At 38.7% G+C, this 22008-nt stretch overlaps 1 protein-coding gene across 2 annotated transcripts in view; it reads left to right on the top strand.

Annotated features, from left to right (window-relative positions):
* The window catches only part of NUDCD1 (NudC domain containing 1), an 87751-nt gene that overhangs the window by 21483 nt on the left and 44260 nt on the right, over positions 1–22008 (top strand). For both annotated transcript variants that reach the window (XM_023545947.2, XM_003408438.4), the window contains exon 3: positions 20206–20391. In XM_023545947.2, coding sequence (XP_023401715.1) covers positions 20206–20391 — 186 coding nt within the window. The remainder of the gene's footprint in view (positions 1–20205; positions 20392–22008) is intronic.

Below are 22008 nucleotides of genomic sequence, written 5' to 3'. Positions count from 1 at the left end.
AAGGAGAACCTAAAGAAGGAAAGGTGCCTTTTATCTCATTTGGTGAAGGATGGTCAGTTTTTTGTTTTAGTGCTTTTTTTTTTTTTAAGTCTCCTCCCCCATTTCTTTAAGAAGAAAAAATGAAATAAAGTTAAGAATAGGGAGATAGAAATTCTTTCTCACCAGGAATTCTTTTCTAGAGAAAATAGAATCCTTTGGTCTTAAACATTAAAAAAAAAAAAAAAAAATTAGAGGCAATCTAATAGTCAATCAACTAAATATCTTTTATGATAAACCCAATTGTCTTGGTTATCTAGTGCTGCTATAACAGAAATACCACAAGTGGATGGCTTCAGAAAAAAGTCGTTTATTCTCTCACAGTAAGGTAGGCTAGAAGTCCAAATTCAGGGTGTTAGCTCCAGGGGAAGGCTTTCTCTGTCGGCTCTGGAGGAAGGTCCTTGTCATCAGTCTTCCCCTGGTCGAGGAGCTTCTCTGCGCAGGAACCTTGGGTCCAAAGGACCGCTTTGCTACCAGCTTTGCGTTCTTGGTACAAGGTCCTCCCTCTCAGCTGGCTTCTCTTTCTTTTTATCTTTTGTAAGGTAAAAGGTGGTGCAGGCCACACACCAGGGAAACTCCCTTTATATTGGATCAGGGATGTAACCTGAGCAAGGGTATTACATTCTACCCTAATCCTCTTTAACATAATCTGATCTTGCCTCATTAACCACAGGCAGAGATTAGGATTTACAACATATAGGAAAATTATATTAATCACAAAATGGAGGATAACCACACAACGCTGGGAATCATGGCCTAAGTTGTCACATATTCTGGGGGGACACAATTCAAGTTGTCACATATTCTGGGGGGACACAATTCAATCTTTGACACCAGTGTCTGCAATTAAAAATTTGAACACTAACGGAAGATTTGATGCTATTAAGGAATTACTATTCCTTTTAAATAGGAAGGAAACCCTGGTGGCGTAGTGGTTAAGTGCTACGGCTGCTAACCAAGAGGTGGGCAGTTCGAATCCGCCAGGTGCTCATTGGAAACTTTATGGGGTAGTTCTACTCTGCCCTGTAGGATCGCCGAGTTGGAATCAACTCGTCGGCAGTGGGTTTGGTTTGGTTAAATAGGAAAATGGCATTGTGGGTTTCGAAAAAGTTCTTTTAGAGGTATATACCAAAATATTTACAAATGGAATGACTGGGATTTGCTTCATAATGTAGGTTTGAGTATAGATATGACAAGATTGATCCTGACTTGATAATTGTTAAAACTGTTGTTGGTTATATGGGGCTTGATTGTATTATTCTCTCTACTTTGCTATGTATCTGAGATTTTTCATATAAAAAAAAAAAACTGCAAAAGAAAAACTAGCCCAATCTCCTCCCTCAGGGGCATTCCAGTCTCTTGAATCGACAGAAGTGTTTGTTTTAGTAGCAGTTCTTTATGGTGTACTTTTATGTCTATATAGTTTTAGACCTCACTGTGTCATGAACAGACTAGTTAAGTGACCTTGGGCAAATGACTTCCTCTTTTTGGGCCCCATGTCTTCATAAGAAACTCAAGAGTGATGTCTGTAAAACCCCTAGGCCCTAGAGGATTCCTTGGAGCTGAACTCAGAGGCCACTGCACAGGCAGAGAAGGTCTACCCTCCACCCGCTAACTTCAGTAGAATTCAGCTCTACAGCAGTATGAAATTTCTTTTACAAGAAGGGCTCCTTGGCAAAAATAAGCTTGACAGTTGGATAAGAATATGTCTAAGACTCCTTCTAGCACTTTATTATGCTATTACCTAAATTTCTGTGTTATTCTATGAATGGTGATATTAATTTGAATTTTTTATAACAGTTCTTTTGCTATTTCTTCTAACTAGTTGTAGCATTTCCCCAATTCCAGCCTTTGAATTAGCTGGCAGATAACGTTTACAGACTAGAGGCCAAGGACTTGGTCAATCTACAGGTTGTGTTGTTTTTCTGAAATAAACATTTTGACCCTAAGATATAAATTGTATAATTGTTTGCCATCAGAGTTGCCCAAAGTTTTTATGTAGTGATCTTTAGAATCGTACTCTTACTTAGTTAATTTCAGTGGGGAAGAAGAAAATAAAGTTGTCTTGACAAAATTAAAGAGAGAAATAAGTAGCTAATGCGTGTATTGTGCTTCCTTTATCTTTCTTATAACCCTGCTGCTTTTTGAATAGATGATTCAGACTACTTAAATTAACTGCCTCATTTGGTCTTTGTTCTCTGAATAATTTCAAAGCATTTTATATCATGTACTTACAACAATTTGGCTTATTAGTGGCATCTACGTATCCTTTAAAAATTTTCACCCTTATTCATCAATGAAATCTCATTTCTTTGACCATTTTCTTTTTTCTTTAAAAAATTTTCAGTAAAATGGAAATAATTTGCTTTTATGGAAACATTTTCAGTAAAGCCTGGTAGTAGTAGTTTCAATAAATGTCTTGTTTTTTCTTCTTTGGGAGGAATGTTTGATTAGATGTCTCTTGAAAGTGCATCAACAAAAGTTTTATTTGTTTTAATTTACTGTTTTTTCTACAAGTTGCCTTCTTTCCTAGTTCTAATAATTCTTATCCCTGAACTCTTTTGGTACTTCATAATATTATGTATTTAGCAATTAGATTATAAAGTCCTTCAATTTAGTTGAAAAGACATAGTCTAAACCAAAACCAAACCCATTGTCATCGAGTTGATTCTGACTCATAGCGACCCCTATAGCACACAGTAGAGCTGCCCCATAGAGTTTCTAAGGAGCGCCTGGTAGGTTTCAAACCACTGACCTTTTGGTTAGCACCTGTAGCACTTAACCACAAAAATGTATTAGACTCTAGGAAAAAAGACCTACCATATACTTTTTTTTTTCTCCAAATGATAGTCGACACTGTATGGTTGAGTGAGGATCCCTGGCCTTAGAATATTGGTTTTTGTAGGTCTTGTCTCCTGGGCTGCCAAAGGTCACCAGAGAGAAATCCTTCAGTTTCTTCTCTGAGAGGTATAAAGCCTGACTCCTGCTGTCTGGGATCTAAGCAGGGGAAGAGTTTGTGGTCTCAATATGTGGGCTTTCACTGAATCCCTATTTTCTTTTAATACAGTTCGTTACCCCTGTGCTCAGCAGAACCTAATGTCCCCAAATCCAAAGTTAGCCTGCTTCAAACTTTCAAGACAGTAGTCTCCAGTTTGTTGCTAGGATGGTGAATTTGTATTAATTTTGGGAAAATTGGCATTTTTATGCCTTTTTTCGCCACCAGTAGCCATGCTATGTCTTCCCATTTATTCAGATCTTCTTTAGTCCTTAAGTAAATTTTTAAGTTTTCTGGTGATCTTATGCTCTTTTTCTTAAATTTATTTTTGGGTATTTTATAGTTTCCGTCTCTGTTATAGAAGAAGTAATAGTTTTTGCTCTTCCTTTATCTAGGTGCTTATTGATCAAAGAAAAGCTCTTCTATAAATAGCTGTTCTATAAAATTATCAAATTATCATTTGATAATTCAGTGGTTTCTTTAGATAGACTCTGACTCATGACAACTCTGTACAACAGAATGAAATATTGCCTGGTCTTGCTTTATCTGCAAAATATTTATGAAAAATGGAAATAACATTCCCCCATCATTTCATTTTTGTCTTTTTGAAATTACTAGATAGACGCTCTGAGACAGTGCCTAATAATAATTGGAATTGTAGACATGCCTGTTTAGTTCTTGATTTTAATTATAATGGCTATTAAATTTTACTTAAAATATTTTTGGCTTTTGGTAAGTAGCTTTTATTATTTTAAAGTTGTTTCCTTCTGTTCCTGTTTCTACTTAATTTATCACTGTCATAAGTTAGATTGATATAGTTCTTAAATTCCTTAATTTCATAAATTCTTAGGTAAGCTCTTTTTGATGAAAGTATATTATTCTTTTGATATAGTGCCGGATTCCATTTGCTGACATTTTATTTAGTATATTTGCATTTGTGTTCACAAAATGAGATCAGTCTATAATAGTTTTGTTTTTGGTATCTATTAGATTTTGGCTAAAGTTTTGCTGACTTCCTTAAGTGAATCGGGGAGCTTATTTTTCTGCGGGCTGGAATAATTTAAATAAGATTGGAATGATCTTTTCTTTATATGTTAGATAAAGCTCTTTTTTGTGGTGGTGGTGTTAGCTGCCACTGAGTTGGTTCCAACTCATAGCCACCCTATAGAACAGAGTAGAACTACCTTATAGGGTTTCCAAGGAGCTGCTGGTGAATTTAACTGCTGATCTTTATGTTAGCAGCTGAGCTCTTAACCACTACGCCACCAGGGCTATTAACTCTTTTAGATGGTAGTTCTCTAATCACCTATTTATTCTATGGTAACTAGTTTATTCATACTGTTTCTTGGATAATTTTGTAATATATATATTTTGCTAGGAAATCATTTCCTGTTAAGCTGTAAAATTTGTTGCAGTAAAGCTACATGTATTATGCTGTTAAGATTGTTGACTTTTACCTTGTATCTTTTTCCTTAATCAGTTTTTGGAGGGTTCTATTTATATATTTTTTAAGAACTGTGTTTGGAGTTTTTTTAGTGTATTTTCTGTTTAGTTCAGATTTTGTCTTTGGTTTTCAAACTGTTTGTACGTCAGAATCCTTTGGCGTTCTTCATTAAAACAAAAGCAAGTTATAGGGTAACCAGTCTCAAAGATTGATTCAGTCTGTCAGGGTTGGTCATAGCCCAGAATCTTCCATATTATCAATCACCACAGATGATCTTGCTTGTTGTACAGTGACCAAGTTTTGAGAAGCTCTGCACCTGTGATACAGAAGAAAATGACACTTCTTTTAATACCTTTTTTTCTGATCAGCAACCAAGGAAATCAGCCTACTCTTTGAGCTTCTGTGTTGGGGTAGGTGGAGAGTCTTGGCTACTAACTAGACATTGACTTTTTGGTAGCAGAAAACAGCTGTTCTGTATCCATTTGACTGTCTGAATTTTTCTTTGAGTAAATGCAAACATGCACAGATCCCAGAGAGGCACTTTCCTGTGCCTGGTGTACAACCAAATCTTGTGCCTGGTGTACAACCCTTATTGTATCAAGTGCTCTAACCATTGCACCACCAGGGCTCCACATACCTAAATATTATCTGTGGACAAAGTAAAGGCTGTAGGGCCCAAGTCCCTAAGTCACTTGGCCTTCAGATTTTGTCAGGAGCCAGCAGGTGGCAGCAGTTCAGCATGCAATTTTATAGAGGCTTTTTACTTTTTTTTTTTGCACTTAATGTTTATTGCGTTATTAATTATATTGTTGAGTTAGTTGTATTCTTGAGTTAATATTTTAAAATGGGTATTTTTAAAAGAAACATTTAATATAGTGCCCAAAAAAGAGTTACTGGAAAATATGTATTTTGTGTGCGAGTGTCTACCACTAAAGAGGGTCTAGAGTAGAATGACCTATAAAAATATATTAACAAAAGGTCTGATCTCTAAAATCTACAAGAAAATCCAACACCTCTACAACAAAAAGACAAATTATCCAATTAAAAAAGGGCAAAGGAAATGAACAGACACTTCACCAAAGAAGACGTTCAGTTGTCCAACAGACACGTGAAGAAGTACTCACGATCTCTAGCCACTAGTGAAATGCAAATCAAAACCACAGTGAGATACCATTTCACCCCAGTATTACTGGCATGAATCAATAAAACAGGAAATAACAAATGTTGGAGAGACTGTAGAGAGACCGGAAATCCTATGCACTGCTGGTGTGAATGCAAAATGATACAACCATTTTGGAAATCAACATGGCGTTTCCTTAGAAAGCTAGAAATGGAAATACCATATGATACAGCAATCCCATTCCTAGGAGTATATCCTTCAGAGTCATCACACGAATAGACATATGCATACCCATGTTCAGTGTAGCATTGTTCACAGTAGCAAAAAGATGGAAACAACCTAGATGCCCATCGACAGATGAATGGATAAATAAACTGTGAAACATACACAGTGGAGTATTATGCAACGATAAAGAATAATGATGAATCTGTGAAGCATCTCATAACATGGATGAATCTGAAGGCCATTATGCTGAGTGAAATAAGACAATCACAAAAAGACAAATATTGTATGAGACCACAACTGTAAAAACTCATGAGAAAGTTTACATGCAAAAAGAAACAATCTTTGATGGTTACCAGGGAGGGGAAGGGTAGGGATGGAAAAATACCGTCAATAAGGGGAAACTTTGGTGAAGAGTAAGACTGTACACAGTACAGGGGAAGTGAGCACAACCTGTACAAGGCAAGATCATGGTAGTTCCATAGACACAGCCAAACTCCCTGAGGGACCAAATTGCTGGGCTGAAGGCTGTGGGGACCATGGTCTCAGGGAACATCTAGCTCAATTGGCATAACATAGTTTATAAAGAATATGTTCTACATTCTACTTTGGTGAGTAGCATTTGTGGCCTTAAAAGCCTGTGAGCAGCCATCTAAGATACTCCACTGGCCTCACACCTTCGGGAGCAAAGAATGAAGAAAACTAAAGATGGAAGGGAAAGATTAGTCCAAAAGACTAATGGACTACATCTACCACAGCCTCCACCAGACCGAGTACAGTAATACTAGGTGGTGCCCAGCTACCATCACTGACTGTTCTGACAGGGATCACAATAGAGAATCCTGGACAGAGCTGGAGAAAAATGTAGAACAAAATTCTAACTCAAAAAGAAAGACCAGACTTGATGACCTGACAGAGACTGGAGAAACCTGAGAGTATGGCCCCTGGACACCCTTTCAGCTCAGTAATGAGGTCACTCCTGAGGGTTATCCTTCAACCGCAGATTGAACAGGCCTGTGGAACAAAACAAGACTAAAGTGGCACACTAGCCCTGGGGCAGGGACTGAAAGGCAGGAAGGAACAGGAAAGCTGGTAATAGGGAACCCAGGGTTGAGATAGGAGAGTGTTGACATGTCATGGAGTTGTTAACCAGTGTCATAGAACAGTGTGTGCTAACTGATGAGAAACTAGTTTGTTCTGTAAACTTTCATCTGAAGTACAATAAAATCTTTCTATATATATGCATAAACATAGTCATATCCAAGTACTACAGTAAGAATATGTTTTTTTAATCTTTTTATACTTGTGTGTTTTTTAATTTATCCATGAACTCTTATTCCGTTCTTTTTTTTTTTTTTTAATTGTGCTTTAGGTGAAAGTTTACAGAGCAAGTTAGTTTCTTGTTAAACAATTAATACACATATGTTTTGTGACATTGTTTGCCAACCCCAGGACGTGTCAACACTCTTCCCTTCTTGACCTTGAATTCCCCATTTTCATTCATCCAGTTTTCCTTTTTCCTCCTGCCTTCTCGTCCTTGCCCCTGGGCTGGTGTGCCCATTTAGTCTCATATACGTGGTTGAGCTACATGTGTTACTGTTTGTTTTATACGCCTGTCTAATCTTAGGCAAAAGGGAGAACCTCAGGAGTGTCTTCAGTACTGAGTTAAAAGGGTCTCCGGGGGCCATACTCTTGGGGTTTCTCTCATCTGTGTCAGACCGGTAAGTCTGGTCTTTTTTTGTCAGATAGAATTTTGTTTTACATTTTTCTCTTCCTCAAACCGGGACTCTCTATTGTGATCCCTGTCAGAGCAGTTGGTGGTAGTAGCTGGGCATCATCTAGTTGTTCTGGACTCAGTCTGGTGGAGGTTGTGGTAGTTGTGGTTCCTTAGTCCTTTGGACTAATCTTTCCCTTATGTCTTTGGTTTATTCATTCTTCTTTGCTCCAAATGGGGTGGGATCAGTAGATGTATCTTAGATGGCCATTCACAAGCTTTTAAGACCCCAGACCCTATTCACCCAAGTAGCATGTAGAACATTTTTTTTATAAACTGTTAAGTCAGTTGAGCTAGATGTCCCCCAAGACCATGATGCCCAGCCCTCAGCCCAGTAATTCGGTCCCTCAGAGAGTTTGCATGTGTCTATGAATCTTCTATGACTTTTTCTTGGTCAAGTTGTACTGATTTCCTTCTTATTGTGTACTCTCTTATCCTTCGCCAAAGTCGCCACTTGGCTCTTGTCTAGTTAGTGTTTTTCCCTCACCACTGCTTTCCTCCCTCATACCCGTCAAAGATCCTTTCTTCTGTGTGTAAACCTTTTCCTGAATTTTTATAATAGTGGTCTCATACAGTATTTATCATTTTGTGACTTATTTCACTCAGCATAGTGCCCTCCAGATTTATCCACATTGTGAGGTGTTTCACAGATGCATCGTTGTTCTTTATTGTTGCGTAGTATTCCATTGTGTGTATGTACCATAGCTTGTTTATGCATTCATCTGTTGATGGGCATCTAGGTTGTTTCCATCTTTTTGCTATTGTGAATAATGCTGCAATGAACAGGGGTGTGCGTATGCTTAGTCCTGTGATGGCTTTTATTTCTCCAGGGTATATTCCTAGGAGTGGGATTGCTGGATCGTATGGTATTTCTACTTCTAGCTTTTTAAGGAAGCGCTGTATCATTTTCCAAAGTGGTTGTACCATTTTACATTCCCATCAGCAGTGCATAAGGGTTCCAATTTCCCTGCAGCCTCTCCAACATGTGTTTTTTTCTTCTTTTTTTTTTTTTTTTGATTAGTGCTAGTGATGTTGGGGTGAGATGGTATCTCGTTGTAGTTTTGACTTGCATTTGTCTGATGACTAGTAATCTCGAGCATTTCCTCATGTGTCTGTTAGCCACCTGAATGGCTTTGGTGAAGTGTCTGTTCATATCCTTTGTGCATTTCTTAATTAGATTATTTTGTCGTAGAAGTGTTAGATTTTCCTATAGATTTTAGAGATTAGACCTTTGTCAGATATGTCATAGCCAAAATTTTTTTCTCAGTATGTAGATTTTCTTTTTACCCTTTTGTTGAAGTCTTTTGATGAGCATAAGTGTTTAGTTTTTAGGAGATCCCATTTATTTAGCTTAACTGCTAGTGTTTGTGTATTGTTAGTTATGGTTTGTATCCTGTTTATGCCATATATCAGCATTTTTTTCTTCCATGATCTTTGTAGTTTTTGGTTTTATATTTAGGTCTTTGATCCATTTTGAATTGGTTTATGTATACGGTGTGGGCATTCTATTTTTAAGTAAATTTAGCTTGTGGGCTTATCAGCTCTAATTTTAGGGAAATGTCATTTGGGAGGAAGAGTGCTTAGGAAGTAGAAAATACCTAAGGAAAGCAAAAATATGGTTTTATATAATTTTATGGCTAATCTTTAAAATAATGTGTTTAACTTTTTAATATTCCCTAATTTTTAAAATTATTCCCTGGTTATTTCTATCATGCTTTTTTTTTTTTTTTTTTCATTTACCTGAAAAATTAGTTTGTTTCAGAGGGTCATCTCGTGATGCCTCTGTAATTTGTAGATGAACATCCAAAGTGGGAGTGGGATGGGGAGGTGGTATTGTATTCCACTTGTAAGCATATTTGGGAGACTGTGTTATGGAGTGGCAGGTTACAACTGCTTTTTAGTCCAGCTCAGTCGTATGCCATTATGTCCATCTGTAGGCCAAAATCTAACTTATTTTTTTACAGGTAAGGGTTTATTAATAGGAAGTAAATTACTTATCTAGTTAAAGAAAAAACAAGGGCAGGGCCAAGATGGCGGACTAGGTGGACGCTACCGCGGATCCCTCTTGCAACAAAGACTCGGAAAAACAAGTGAATCGATCACATACATAACAATCTACGAACTCTGAACAACAAACACAGACTTAGAGACAGAACAAACAAATACGGGCAGACAGCGATCGTTTTCAGAACTAGGAGCCAGCGTACCAGGCAGGTGACCTTTGGAGCCCGAGCTGGGGCAGAGCCCAGGGGGGGCAGACGGCACAGACAAGGGGCCCAGCCCTACCCCCCCGAACCCATCCCGGGAGGGAGTCTAGCTGGTTGGCGCAGGCGGTGTAGCGGCGCAGCCGGTGGGAGAAGCACCCGGGAGGCAGTGACTGATCTTGGAACGGGGAGAGCAGCGTCCCAGCCGGGGAGCCGTCCCGCCGGGAGTTTGGCAGGAAGCGGGCGTGGCGCGAGCATGGGGATCAGCTATACTTCCCTAAAGCAATGCCGGAGGGGGGCCCAGACGTTCGTGCGGGGGGCGCCCACCCACTTTGCGCGTGGGGCGTGGCGCACCGGAGGGAGAAATCCCCGGGAGGAAGTGACAGGTCTTGGAGCGGGGAGAGCAGCGTCCCAGCTGGGGAGCCGTCCCGCTGGGAATTTGGCGAGAGCGGGCGGGGCGTGAGCATGGGGATCAGTTATATTCCCCTGAATTGACCCAGGGGGCGGGCCCACCAGGTCGTGCGGGCGACGCCCACCCAGTTCACGGGATCGGCGTGGCGCACCGGAGGGAGAAGTCCCTGGGAGGAAGTGACTGGTCTCGGAGCGGGGAGAACAGCGTCCCAGCCGGGGAGCCATCCTGCTGGGACTTTGGCACGCGCGGGCGGGGCGTGAGCGCGGGGTCCAGTTATATTCCCCTGAATAGACCCCGGGGGCGGACCCAGCCGTTCCTGCGGGAGACGCCCACCCAGTTCGCGCGAGCGGTGCGGCGCACCGGAGGGAGAAGTCCCCGGGAGGAAGTGACTGGTCTTGGAGCGGGGAGAGCAGCATCCCAGCCGGGGAGCCGTACCGCTGGGAATTTGGCGAGAGCGGGCGGGTTGTGAGCACGGGGATCAGTTATATTCCCCTGAATAGACCCCGGGGGCGGACCCAGCCGTTCCTGCGGGCAACGCCCACCCAGTTCGCGCGAGCGGTGCGGCGCACCGGAGGGAGGAGTCCCCGGGAGGAAGTGACTGGTCTCGGAGCGGAGAGAGTAGCGTCCCAGCCGGGGAGACGTCCCGCCGGGATTTTGGCGGACGGGGGCGGAGCGTGAACGCGGGGATCAGCTCTATATTCTGTGGTGCTACACTCCTAGCTCTCTGATCCCTCCCCCACCCTCCCCAGGCGGCTCCATTAATATCCGAATACCCTGAGCCAGAGGGAGAATTCAGATAGGGATCTGACTGCATTTTTTTTTAGCTGATTACCTGGAAAATCTAGTTTCCCAGTGATGCCTCGGAGACAGCAGTCCATATCAAACCACATAAAGAAACAGACCATGACAGCTTCTACAACCCCCCAAACAAAAGAATCAAAATCTTTCCCAAATGAAGATACAATCCTGGAATTATCAGATACAGAATATAAAAAACTAATTTACAGAATGCTTAATGATATCACAAATGAAATTAGGATAACTGCAGAAAAAGCCAAGGAACACACTGATAAAACTGTTGAAGAACTCAAGAAGATTATTCAAGAACATAGTGGAAAAATTAATAAGTTGCAAGAATCCATAGAGAGACAGCATGTAGAAATCCAAAAGATTAACAATAAAATTACAGAATTAGACAACGCGGTAGAAAGTCAGAGGAGCAGACTCGAGCAATTAGAATGTAGACTGGGACTTCTGGAGGACCAGGGAATCAACACCAACATAGCTGAAAAAAAAATCAGATAAAAGAATTAAAAAAAATGAAGAAACCCTAAGAATCATGTGGGACTCTATCAAGAAGGATAACTTGCGAGTGATTGGAGTCCCAGAACAGGGAGGGGGGACAGAAAAGACAGAGAAAATAGTTGAAGAACTCCTGACACAAAACTTCCCTGACATCATGAAAGACGAAAGGATATCTATCCAAGATGCTCATCGAACCCCATTTAAGATTGATCCAAAAAGAAAAACACCAAGACATATTATCATCAAACTCACCAAAACCAAAGACAAACAGAAAATTTTAAAAGCAGCCAGGGAGAAAAGAAAGGTTTCCTTCAAGGGAGAATCAATAAGAATAAGTTCAGACTACTCAGCAGAAACCATGCAGGCAGGAAGGGAATGGGACGATGTATACAGAGCACCGAAGGAGAAAAACTGCCAACCAAGGATCATATATCCAGCAAAACTCTCTCTGAAATATGAAGGAGAAATTAAGATATTTACAGATAAACACAAGTTTAGAGAATTTGCAAAAACTAAACCAAGACTGCAAGAAATGCTAAAGGAGATTGTTTGGCCTGATGACCAATAATATCAGGTACCAGCACAATACAAGGTTACGAAACAGAACATCCTGATATCAACACAACTCAAATAGGGAAAGCACAAAAACAAACAAATTAAAATTAATTCTAAAAAATAAATAAATAAACAATATAATACACATAACAGGAAATCATGGAAATCAATAGATAAACGATCACAATAATCAAAAAGAGGGACTAAATATAGGAGGCATTGAACTGCCAGATGGAGAGTCAGTGATACAAGGCGATATAGAACGATACAAGTTAGGTTTTTACTTAGAAAAATAGGGGTAAATAATAAGGTAACCACAAAAAGGAATATCAATTCTATAACTCAAGAAAAAAGCCAAGAAAAACGTAACGACTCAACAAACATAAAGTTAAACATTATGAAAATGAGGATCTCACAATCTACTAAGGAAAATGTCTCAGCACAAAAAAGTATGTGGAAAAATGAAATGGCCAGCAACACACATGAAAAGGCATCAAAATGACAGCACTAAAAACTTATTTATCTATAATTACGCTGAATATAAATGGACTAAATGCACCAATAAAGAGACAGAGAGTCACGGACTGGATAAAGAAACACGATCCATCTATATGCTGCCTACAAGAGACACACCTTAGACTTAGAGACACAAATAAACTAAAACTCAAAGGATGGAAAAAAATATATCAAGCAAATAATAAGCAAAAAAGAAGAGGAGTAGCAATATTAATTTCTGACAAAATAGACTTTAGACTTAAATCGGCCACAAAGGATAAAGAAGGACACTATATAATGATAAAAGGGACAATTGATCAGGAAGACATAACCATATTAAATATTTACGCACCCAATGACAGGGCTGCAAGATACATTAATCAAATTTTAACAGAATTGAAAAGTGAGATAGACACTTCCACATTTATAGTAGGAGACTTCAACACACCACTTTCGGAGAAGGACAGGACATCCAGTAAGAAGCTCAATAGAGACACGGAAGACCTACTTAAAACAATCAAGCAACTTGACCTCATAGACTTATACAGAACTCTCCACCCAACTGCTGCAAAATATACTTTTTTTTCTAGTGCACATGGAACATTCTCTAGAATAGACCACATATTAGGTCACAAAACAAATCTGTGCAGAATCCAAAACATCGAAATATTACAAAGCATCTTCTCAGACCACAAGGCAATGAAGCTAGAAATCAATAACAGAAAAACTAGGGAAAAGAAATCAAATACTTGGAAAATGAACAATACCCTCCTGAAAAAAGACTGGGTTATAGAAGACATCAAGGAGGGAATAAGGAAATTCTTAGAAAGCAACGAGAATGAAAATACTTGCCTATCAAAACCTCTGGGACACAGCAAAAGCAGTGCTCAGAGGCCAATTTATATTGATAAATGCACACATACAAAAAGAAGAAAGAGCCAAAATTAGAGAACTGTCCCGACAACTTGAACAAATAGAAAGTGAGCAACAAAAGAACCCATCAGGCACCAGAAGAAAACAAATAATAAAAATTAGAGCTGAACTAAATGAATTAGAGAACAGAAAAACAATTGAAAGAATTAACAAAGCCAAAAGCTGGTTCTTGGAAAAAATTAACAAAATTGATAAACCATTGGCTAGACTGACTAAAGAAAAACAGGAAAGGAAACAAATAACCCAAATAAGAAATGAGAAGGACCACATCACAACAGAGCCAAATGAAATTAAAAGAATCATTTCAGATTACTACGTAAAATTATACTCTAACAAATTTGAAAACCTAGAAGAAATGGATAAATTCTTGGAAAATTACTACCTACCTAAACTAACACATTCAGAAGTAGAACAACTAAATAGACCCATAACAAAAAAAGAGATTGAAATGGTAATCAAAAAACTTCCAACAAAAAAAAGTCCTGGCCCAGATGGCTTCACTGCAGAGTTCTACCAAACCTTCAGAGAAGACCTAACACCACTACTATTGAAGGTATTTCAAAGCATAGAAAAAGACGGAATACTACCCAACTCATTCTATGAAGCTACCATCTCCCTGATACCAAAACCAGGTAAAGACATTACAAAAAAAGAAAATTTGAGACCTATATCCCTCATGAACATAGATGCAAAAATCCTCAACAAAATTCTAACCAATAGAATCCAACAACACATCAAAAAAATAATTCACCCTGATCAAGTGGGATTTATACCAGGTATGCAAGGCTGGTTTAATATCAGAAAAACCATTAATGTAATCCATCACATAAATAAAACAAAAGATAAAAACCATATGATCTTATCAATAGGTGCAGAAAAGGCATTTGACAAAGTTCAACACCTATTTATGATAAAAACTCTTACCAAAATAGGAATTGAAGGAAAATTCCTCAACATAATAAAGGGCATCTATGCAAAGCCAACAGCCAATATCACTCTAAATGGAGAGAACCTGAAAGCATTTCCCTTGAGAACGGGAACCAGACAAGGATGCCCTTTATCACCACTCTTATTCAACATCATACTTGAAGTCCTAGCCAGGGCAATTGGGCTAGACAAAGAAATAAAGGGTATCCAGATTGGCAAGGAGGAAGTAAAGCTATCGGTATTTGCAGATGACATGATCGTATACACAGAAAACCCTAAGGAATCCTCCAGAAAACTACTGAAACTAATAGAAGAGTTTGGAAGAGTCTCAGGTTATAAAATAAACATACAAAAATCACTTGGATTCCTCTACATCAACTAAAAAGAACACCGAAGAGGAAATCACCAAATCAATACCATTCACAGTAGCCCCCAAGAAGATAAAATACTTAGGAATAAATCTTACCAAGGATGTAAAAGACCTATACAAAGAAAACTATAAAACTCTGCTACAAGAAATTCAAAAGGACATACTTAAGTGGAAAAACATACCCTGCTCATGGATAGGAAGACTTAACATAGTAAAAATGTCTATTCTACCAAAAGCCATCTATACATATAACGCACTTCCAATTCAAATACCAATGTCATATTTTAAGGGTATAGAGAAACAAATCACTAATTTCATATGGAAGGGAAAGAACCCCCGGATAAGCAAAGCATTACTGAAAAAGAAGAAGAAAGTGGGAGGCCTCACTCTACCTGATTTCAGAACCTGTTATACAGCCACAGTAGTCAAAACAGCCTGGTACTGGTACAACAACAGGTACATAGACCAATGGAACAGAATTGAGAACCCAGATATAAATCCATCCATGTATGAGCAGCTGATATTTGACAAAGGACCAGTGTCAGTCAATTGGGGAAATGATAGTCTTTTTAACAAATGATGCTGGCATAACTGGATATCCATTTGCAAAAGAATGAAACAGGACCCATATCTCACCCCATGCACAAAAACTAACTCCAAGTGGATCAAAGACCTAAACATAAAGACTAAAACGATAAAGATCATGGAAGAAAAAATAGGGACAACCCTAGGAGCCCTAATACAGGGCATAAACAGAATACAAAACATTACCAAAAACGATGAAGAGAAACCAGGTAACTGGGAGCTCCTAAAAATCAAACACCTATGCTCATCTAAAGACTTCACCAAAAGAGTAAAAAGACCACCTACAGACTGGGAAAGAATATTCAGCTATGACATCTCAGACCAGCGCCTGATCTGTAAAATCTACATGATTCTGTCAAAACTCAACCACAAAAAGACAAACAACCCAATCAAGAAGTGGGCAAAGGATATGAACACACATTTCACTAAAGAAGATATTCAGGCAGCCAACAGATACATGAGAAAATGCTCCCGTTCATTAGCCATTAGAGAAATGCAAATTAAAACTACGATGAGATTCCATCTCACACCAACTAGACTGGCATTAATCCAAAAAACACAAAATAATAAATGTTGGAGAGGCTGCGGAGAGATTGGAACTCTCATACACTGCTGGTGGGATTGTAAAATGGTACAACCACTTTGGAAATCCATCTGGCGTTATCTTAAACAGTTAGAAATAGAACTACCATACAACCCAGAAATCCCATTCCTCGGAATATACCCTAGAGATACAAGAGCCTTCACACAAACAGATATATGCACACCCATGTTTTTTGCAGCTCTGTTTACAATAGCAAAAAGCTGGAAGCAACCAAGATGTCCGTCAACGGATGAATGGGTAAATAAATTGTGGTATATTCACACAATGGAATACTACGCATCAATAAAGAACAGTGACGAATCTCTGAAACATTTCATAACATGGAGGAATCTGGAAGGCATTATGCTGAGTGAAATGAGTCAGAGGCAAAAGGACAAATATTGTATAAGATCAGTATTATAAGATCTTGAGAAATAGAAAAAACGGAGAACAACACATACTTTTGTGGTTACAAAGGGGGGAGGGAGGGAGGGAGGGAGGGAGGGAGAGGGTTTTTTATTGATCAATCAGTAGATAAGAACTGCTTTGGGCGAAGGGAAAGACAACACTCAATACAAGGAAGGTCAGCCTAATTGGACTGGACTAAAAGCAAAGAGATTTCCGGGATAAAATGAAAGCTTCAAAGGTCAGCGGAGCAGGGGCTGGGGTCTGGGGAACATGGTTTGAGGGGACTTCTAAGTCAATGGGCAAAATAATTCTATTATGAAAACATTCTGCATCCCACTTTGAAATGTGGCGTCTGGGGTCCTAAATGCCAACAAGCGGCCATCTAAGATACATCAATTGGTCTCAACCCACCTGGAGCAAGGGCAAAGGAAGAACACCAAGGTCACACGACAACTAAGAACCCAAGAGACAGAAAGGGCCACGTGAACCAGAGACCTACATTATCCTGAGACCGGAAGAACTAGTTGGTGCCCGGCCACAATCGATGTCTGCCCTGTTAGGGAGCACAACAGACAACTCCTGAGGGAGCAGGAGACCAATGGGATACAGACCCCAAATTCTCATAAAAAGACCATACCTAATGGTATGACTGCGACTAGAGGAATCCCAGAGACAATGCTCCCCAGAACTTCTGATGGCACAGGACAGGAACCATCCCCGAAGACAACTCATCAGGCGTGAAAAGGACTGGTCAGCGGGGGGGAGAGAGATGCTGATGAAGAGTGAGCTAATTAAATCAGGTGGACACTGGAGAGTGTGTTGGCAACTCTTGACGGGAGGGAGGATGGGAAGATAGAGAGAGAGGGAAGATGGCAAAATTGGCACGAAACGAGAGACTGAAAGGGCTGACTGAATAGGGGGAGAGCAAGTGGGAAAAGGGAGTAAGATGTATGTAAACCTACATGTGACAGACTGATTGGAATGGTAAATGTTCACTTGAAGCTTAATAAAAATTAATTAAAAAAAAAAAAGAGAAAACAAAAGGGAAGTATACATTCTTAGAACTGTGTGTGCATTATTGAAAGCTTTATGTTACATGGAGACATGACTCAAACTACAATGAACTAAAACTTTTTTTCTAAAAGCTTTGGCAAAAAAAAGGAAAAGGAAGGTTTTTATATTGTCTTTTTATAGGGTCGCTATGAGTTGCAATCGACTTGACAGCACTGGGTTGGTTTCCAGATAAAGTTATTGGTTATTAGTGATAAAAGCCTTTCTCAGGAAAAAGATCAGATCCTTTTAAAAGGACAAAAATTTTGTACTTCAGTGTTTAATAAATTGGTAAATGGTATGCTTATCTAATATTGTTTGAAACTTTTTTTAACTAGAGTAGCCCTTTCTATAAATGTATGTGTATTAGAAATCTACTCTGTTAATTTTAAGCTTGTCTGCTAGTAGCTGCTGCTAAAAGGCCCCAAAACCACTGTTCAGAGATTTTTTTCATGAATATACAGTTTATGTATTAGTATTTGTTTATGATTTATTTATAATGTCATTTATATACAATACGTTAACATTATAATTTTTATATTACATTTTATTGATCAGAAAACCAAAATCGAATCCACTGCATTTGAGTTGATCCAAACTCATAATAATCCTATAGGACAGAGTAGAACTGCCCCCTAGGGTTTCCAAGGCTGTAAATCTTTATGAAAACTGACTGCTATATCTTTTTCTAGAGGCAGGAGCAGCTGATAGGTTCGAACCACTCATTGACTTTTCAGTTAGTGGCCGGACACTTTAACCACTGTGCCACCCACTGTAGAATATGTTAGCCTGAAGAAAAACTGGATATGGTAGTTGAGTTCATAGTCTTTTTTAGTGTGTTCTAGAAATTACAATGAAATCTGAGGTACATTTGTTTAGAAAAACTTGGGAAGTGGTCTGTTTTTAAGAAAATGTGGAATAGGAGAAAGAAGATCAACTTTTAAGAGTGAGGTTGACCAGGATTTAAATCTTGCCTCTTCCACTTTCTAGCAGTGGCATTTCAGGCAAATTATATTACATTCTTGAGCCTCTCTATCTTGTTAAAGTGGGCATAATAATTTCACCTTCATAGAGTTTGGTGACAATTAGATGGTAAAATGTCAAAGCAGTTTATTTAATGCAATACTTGTAGATTATAGTCATTCAGTAACTGTTCCATTCATCAATGAAGTTTTAATTCTTTGCAAACCAGCTTTGAAATGTTACCTCAGAATGGTTTTCAACAGCCTTGAACATAGTTACATTAATCTTTCTTGTGAGGAAGAAGAAAATGATTGGGTGAGACCTGAATATTATAAATGCTAGTAATATAAGGCAGTATTATGATAGAAAACCATCAGTGGAGTTTATTCAAAAATAATTTAATGCTCTAATTTAGGATTTATGGAATAAAGTATTTTATTGCCTATTTTATGAGTCAGAATCTACTCGACGGCAATGGATTTGGTTTGATATACCAAAAAGAGCCCCTAACCCTTTGCCGTCGAGTGGATTTCGAATCATAGCGGCTCTGTAGGACAGAGTTGAACTGCCTGTAGGGCTTCCAAGGAGTACCTGGTATATTCAAACTCCTGAATTTTTGGTTAGCAGCCAAACTCTTAACCACTGCCACCAGGGTTTCCAGGACATTGTATAGAGTTTATTTGAATTTTATTAACATGTGCATAGGTCTAAAGAACTCCAAAAGGAGCCCTGGTAACTCAGTGGTTAAGTGATCTGGCTGTTAACCTGAAAGGTTGGCAGTTTGAACCCACCAGCCACTCTGCAGGAGAAAAGACCTGGTGATCTGCTCCCATAAACATTAGAACCTAGGAAAACTTACAGGGCAGTTCTGCTCTGTCCTATAGGATCCCTATGAGTCGGATTCTGCTCAACGGCACACAGCAACAACTAACAGTCCAGGAGTGGGGGATGAAATGCGTGTGTCAAGGATTATGCTTTTCCAGTAGGAAAGCCTGTTAAACTGAAAACTAACATTTAAATTAAAAAAATGTTGAATTTATTGTACTTTAGTACATGAGTTTATTTCCTGAATTTTAGGTATTTTATATATTTTCCTCTAAAACATTTTAAATGATGCAAACTAGATTATAACTTTAAGTTATAAGGACATAGACATAAAAATTTGTTCTCAAAAACACAAGTTAGCAGTAATCTTTATGCAACAAAAGAATGAAAACTAGATTACTACATGTATTAGCTAGTTATTTCTGTGTCACAAATTACTCCACAAATTGGAGACTTGAAACAATAAACATTATCTCATACCATTTCTATGGGTCAGAAATCTGGGAGTGGCTCAGCTGGGTGGTACTTGCTCGGGGTTGCTCATGAGGTTTTAATCAGTGTGTCAACCAAGACTGCAGTCATCTGAAGGCTTAACTAGGGCTGAAGGATACACTTCCAAAATAATTCCCTCACAAGGTGCCGATTATTGGCAGAGGCCTCAGTTCTTTCCCATATGGGCCTCTCCATGGTCTCCGTAAGTGTCCTCACACATGATACAGAGCATGCAATCCAAGAGAGAGGGCAGTGTGAAACATAAAATGTGTTTTAATGACCTAGTCTTACAAGTCACATACCGTCATTTCTGCCATATTTTGTTAGACGTGAGTCAGAGTACAGCCCACACTGAAAGGGAGGGGGATTAGCCTCCATCTCTTGAAAAGAGGATTGTCAAAGAATTTGTGGACATATTTTCAAACCAGTACACTGCATGTATTTTTTTATGTGTGTTTGGAGCCAGGAAAGGGAAGGATTAATTCGTAATGTTTGGCTTCTTTATAGGACACTGCCTTAGGAAAACCACGGGAGGTGTTTCGACTTCCTGCAGATTTGACTGTGTACGACAGTCGCCTTTGTGCATCTATTCATTTTACGTCTTCTACCTGGGTCACCTTATCAGATGGGACTGGAAGATTGTATCTCATTGCAACAGATGAACGTGGAAATAACACTTCTGAAAAATGGGAGGTGAGGATGTTTTAAAAATTGTTTTAGACGTCTTAAGCAAAGTCCAGAAAGTATATATAAGTTAGAACTCACTTATTTTTAAATAGGAGCCCTGGTGGCACAATGGTTAAGCGCCTGCCTGCTAATCGAAAGGTCGATGGTTTGAAGCCACCAGCTGCCCCACGGAGAAAGATGTGACAGTCTGCTTCCGTAAAGATTTACAGCACTGGAAACCCCATTGAGCAGTTCTGCCATGTTCTATGGGGTCACTCTGAGTCGAAATCCACGCAACGGCAATGGATTTGGTTTGGCTTTTGGTATTTTGAAATAACACTTTTCAAGGATAGATTAAGTGTGATCTCTTGGTTTTCATGATATATGAAGTTTTAAATCTCTTTTTCTTTAGTTAAATTATATATATATGTATCTTTTACAAGACTGATATGTTGATTGTGGATCCATTCCTGTTTTGATCTGTGATCGTCGCAGTTACCAAGAATTGCATTCATTTATTTAGCAAATACTTGCTGAGTGGTTTTTATGTTAAAACAATGCCCGAAGCATTGACATTGACTTCCTGAAGAGCTGACCAAAGAATTACATTGGGATAGTTTTTCTCTTCTACCTTCATGCTAGATTTGCTAGTGTGTTTACATTAGTCAGATGGTTTACCAGAATATTCTCTACTTAGAAAAATGTATTAAATGTAAATATAGTTATATACCAAAGTCTAAGATGACATTTTTTTTTTTAATTAAATTTAAATCTGGAGAGGAGGTTAGGATTTTAAGAGTAATAAGAAATTGCTTTCTTCATGAGCTACAGTTTTTGAAAGTAGAAAATAATACTGGGTTGATAATTGAAGAATTTATTTCTTTCAGCTTTGAATTATACTATTAAGTATATTTTTATACTGCTACATTCTAAATTTCAGCAGGTAGCCTTTAGCTCTGGGTGTATAAAGCGTTAAAGACTAAATAGATTTACATCTCATAAAATATTTTTTCCAGATCAACAAATGTCCGTAAAAACAGGCTTAAATTATTTGAGAAAAACCAGTAAGGCCTTAGGAGCAAATGGTTTACCTATCTTACTAAAATTACACTGAGTGGGTTACCTATCCTACTCAATTGTAGTATGTTCAAAAAACTGAGCAGAAAAAACCTACAGTAAACCAGAACAACAATAACTTGTGTACAGAAGCTGTTTGCACTCCTAGCTTCCAATAAGTATTATCTGGACACTGATATTTTCTGCTGTGGCCTCTAGTAATAACTTTATTTTTTTTAGTAAGGCAATGTGGTCATAACACAGCTACCTGAAAAGGTTGGAAGAGGTTTTGAGATTGACTGGGAGAAGAGAGATGAATAAGAATTTACCTATTATCAAGCTGAGTGGATTCTCTTGGCTTTACAGGTAGAATAGCAAAGACAGACTGACCCAGGTCACCTTCAGCGTAAAAGTAATACCACACATTCCACCAGAAGGAGATTCATGTGGGTTTATAATTCTTTTTGCTTCTCCTGTATGTATCTCCTTGTCACTTATTAGGTCTCCAATATATATTTTTTTATTCAGTGAAAAGTTTAAGTCTACTTTATGCTGTCCTCATTATACACTGCAGTAATGAAATAAGCG

The sequence above is a fragment of the Loxodonta africana genome, chromosome 14 (genome assembly GCF_030014295.1).
Source record: "Loxodonta africana isolate mLoxAfr1 chromosome 14, mLoxAfr1.hap2, whole genome shotgun sequence".
NCBI classification, from domain to species: Eukaryota; Metazoa; Chordata; class Mammalia; order Proboscidea; family Elephantidae; genus Loxodonta; species Loxodonta africana.
This window is presented reverse-complemented; position numbering and strand designations above follow the sequence as displayed.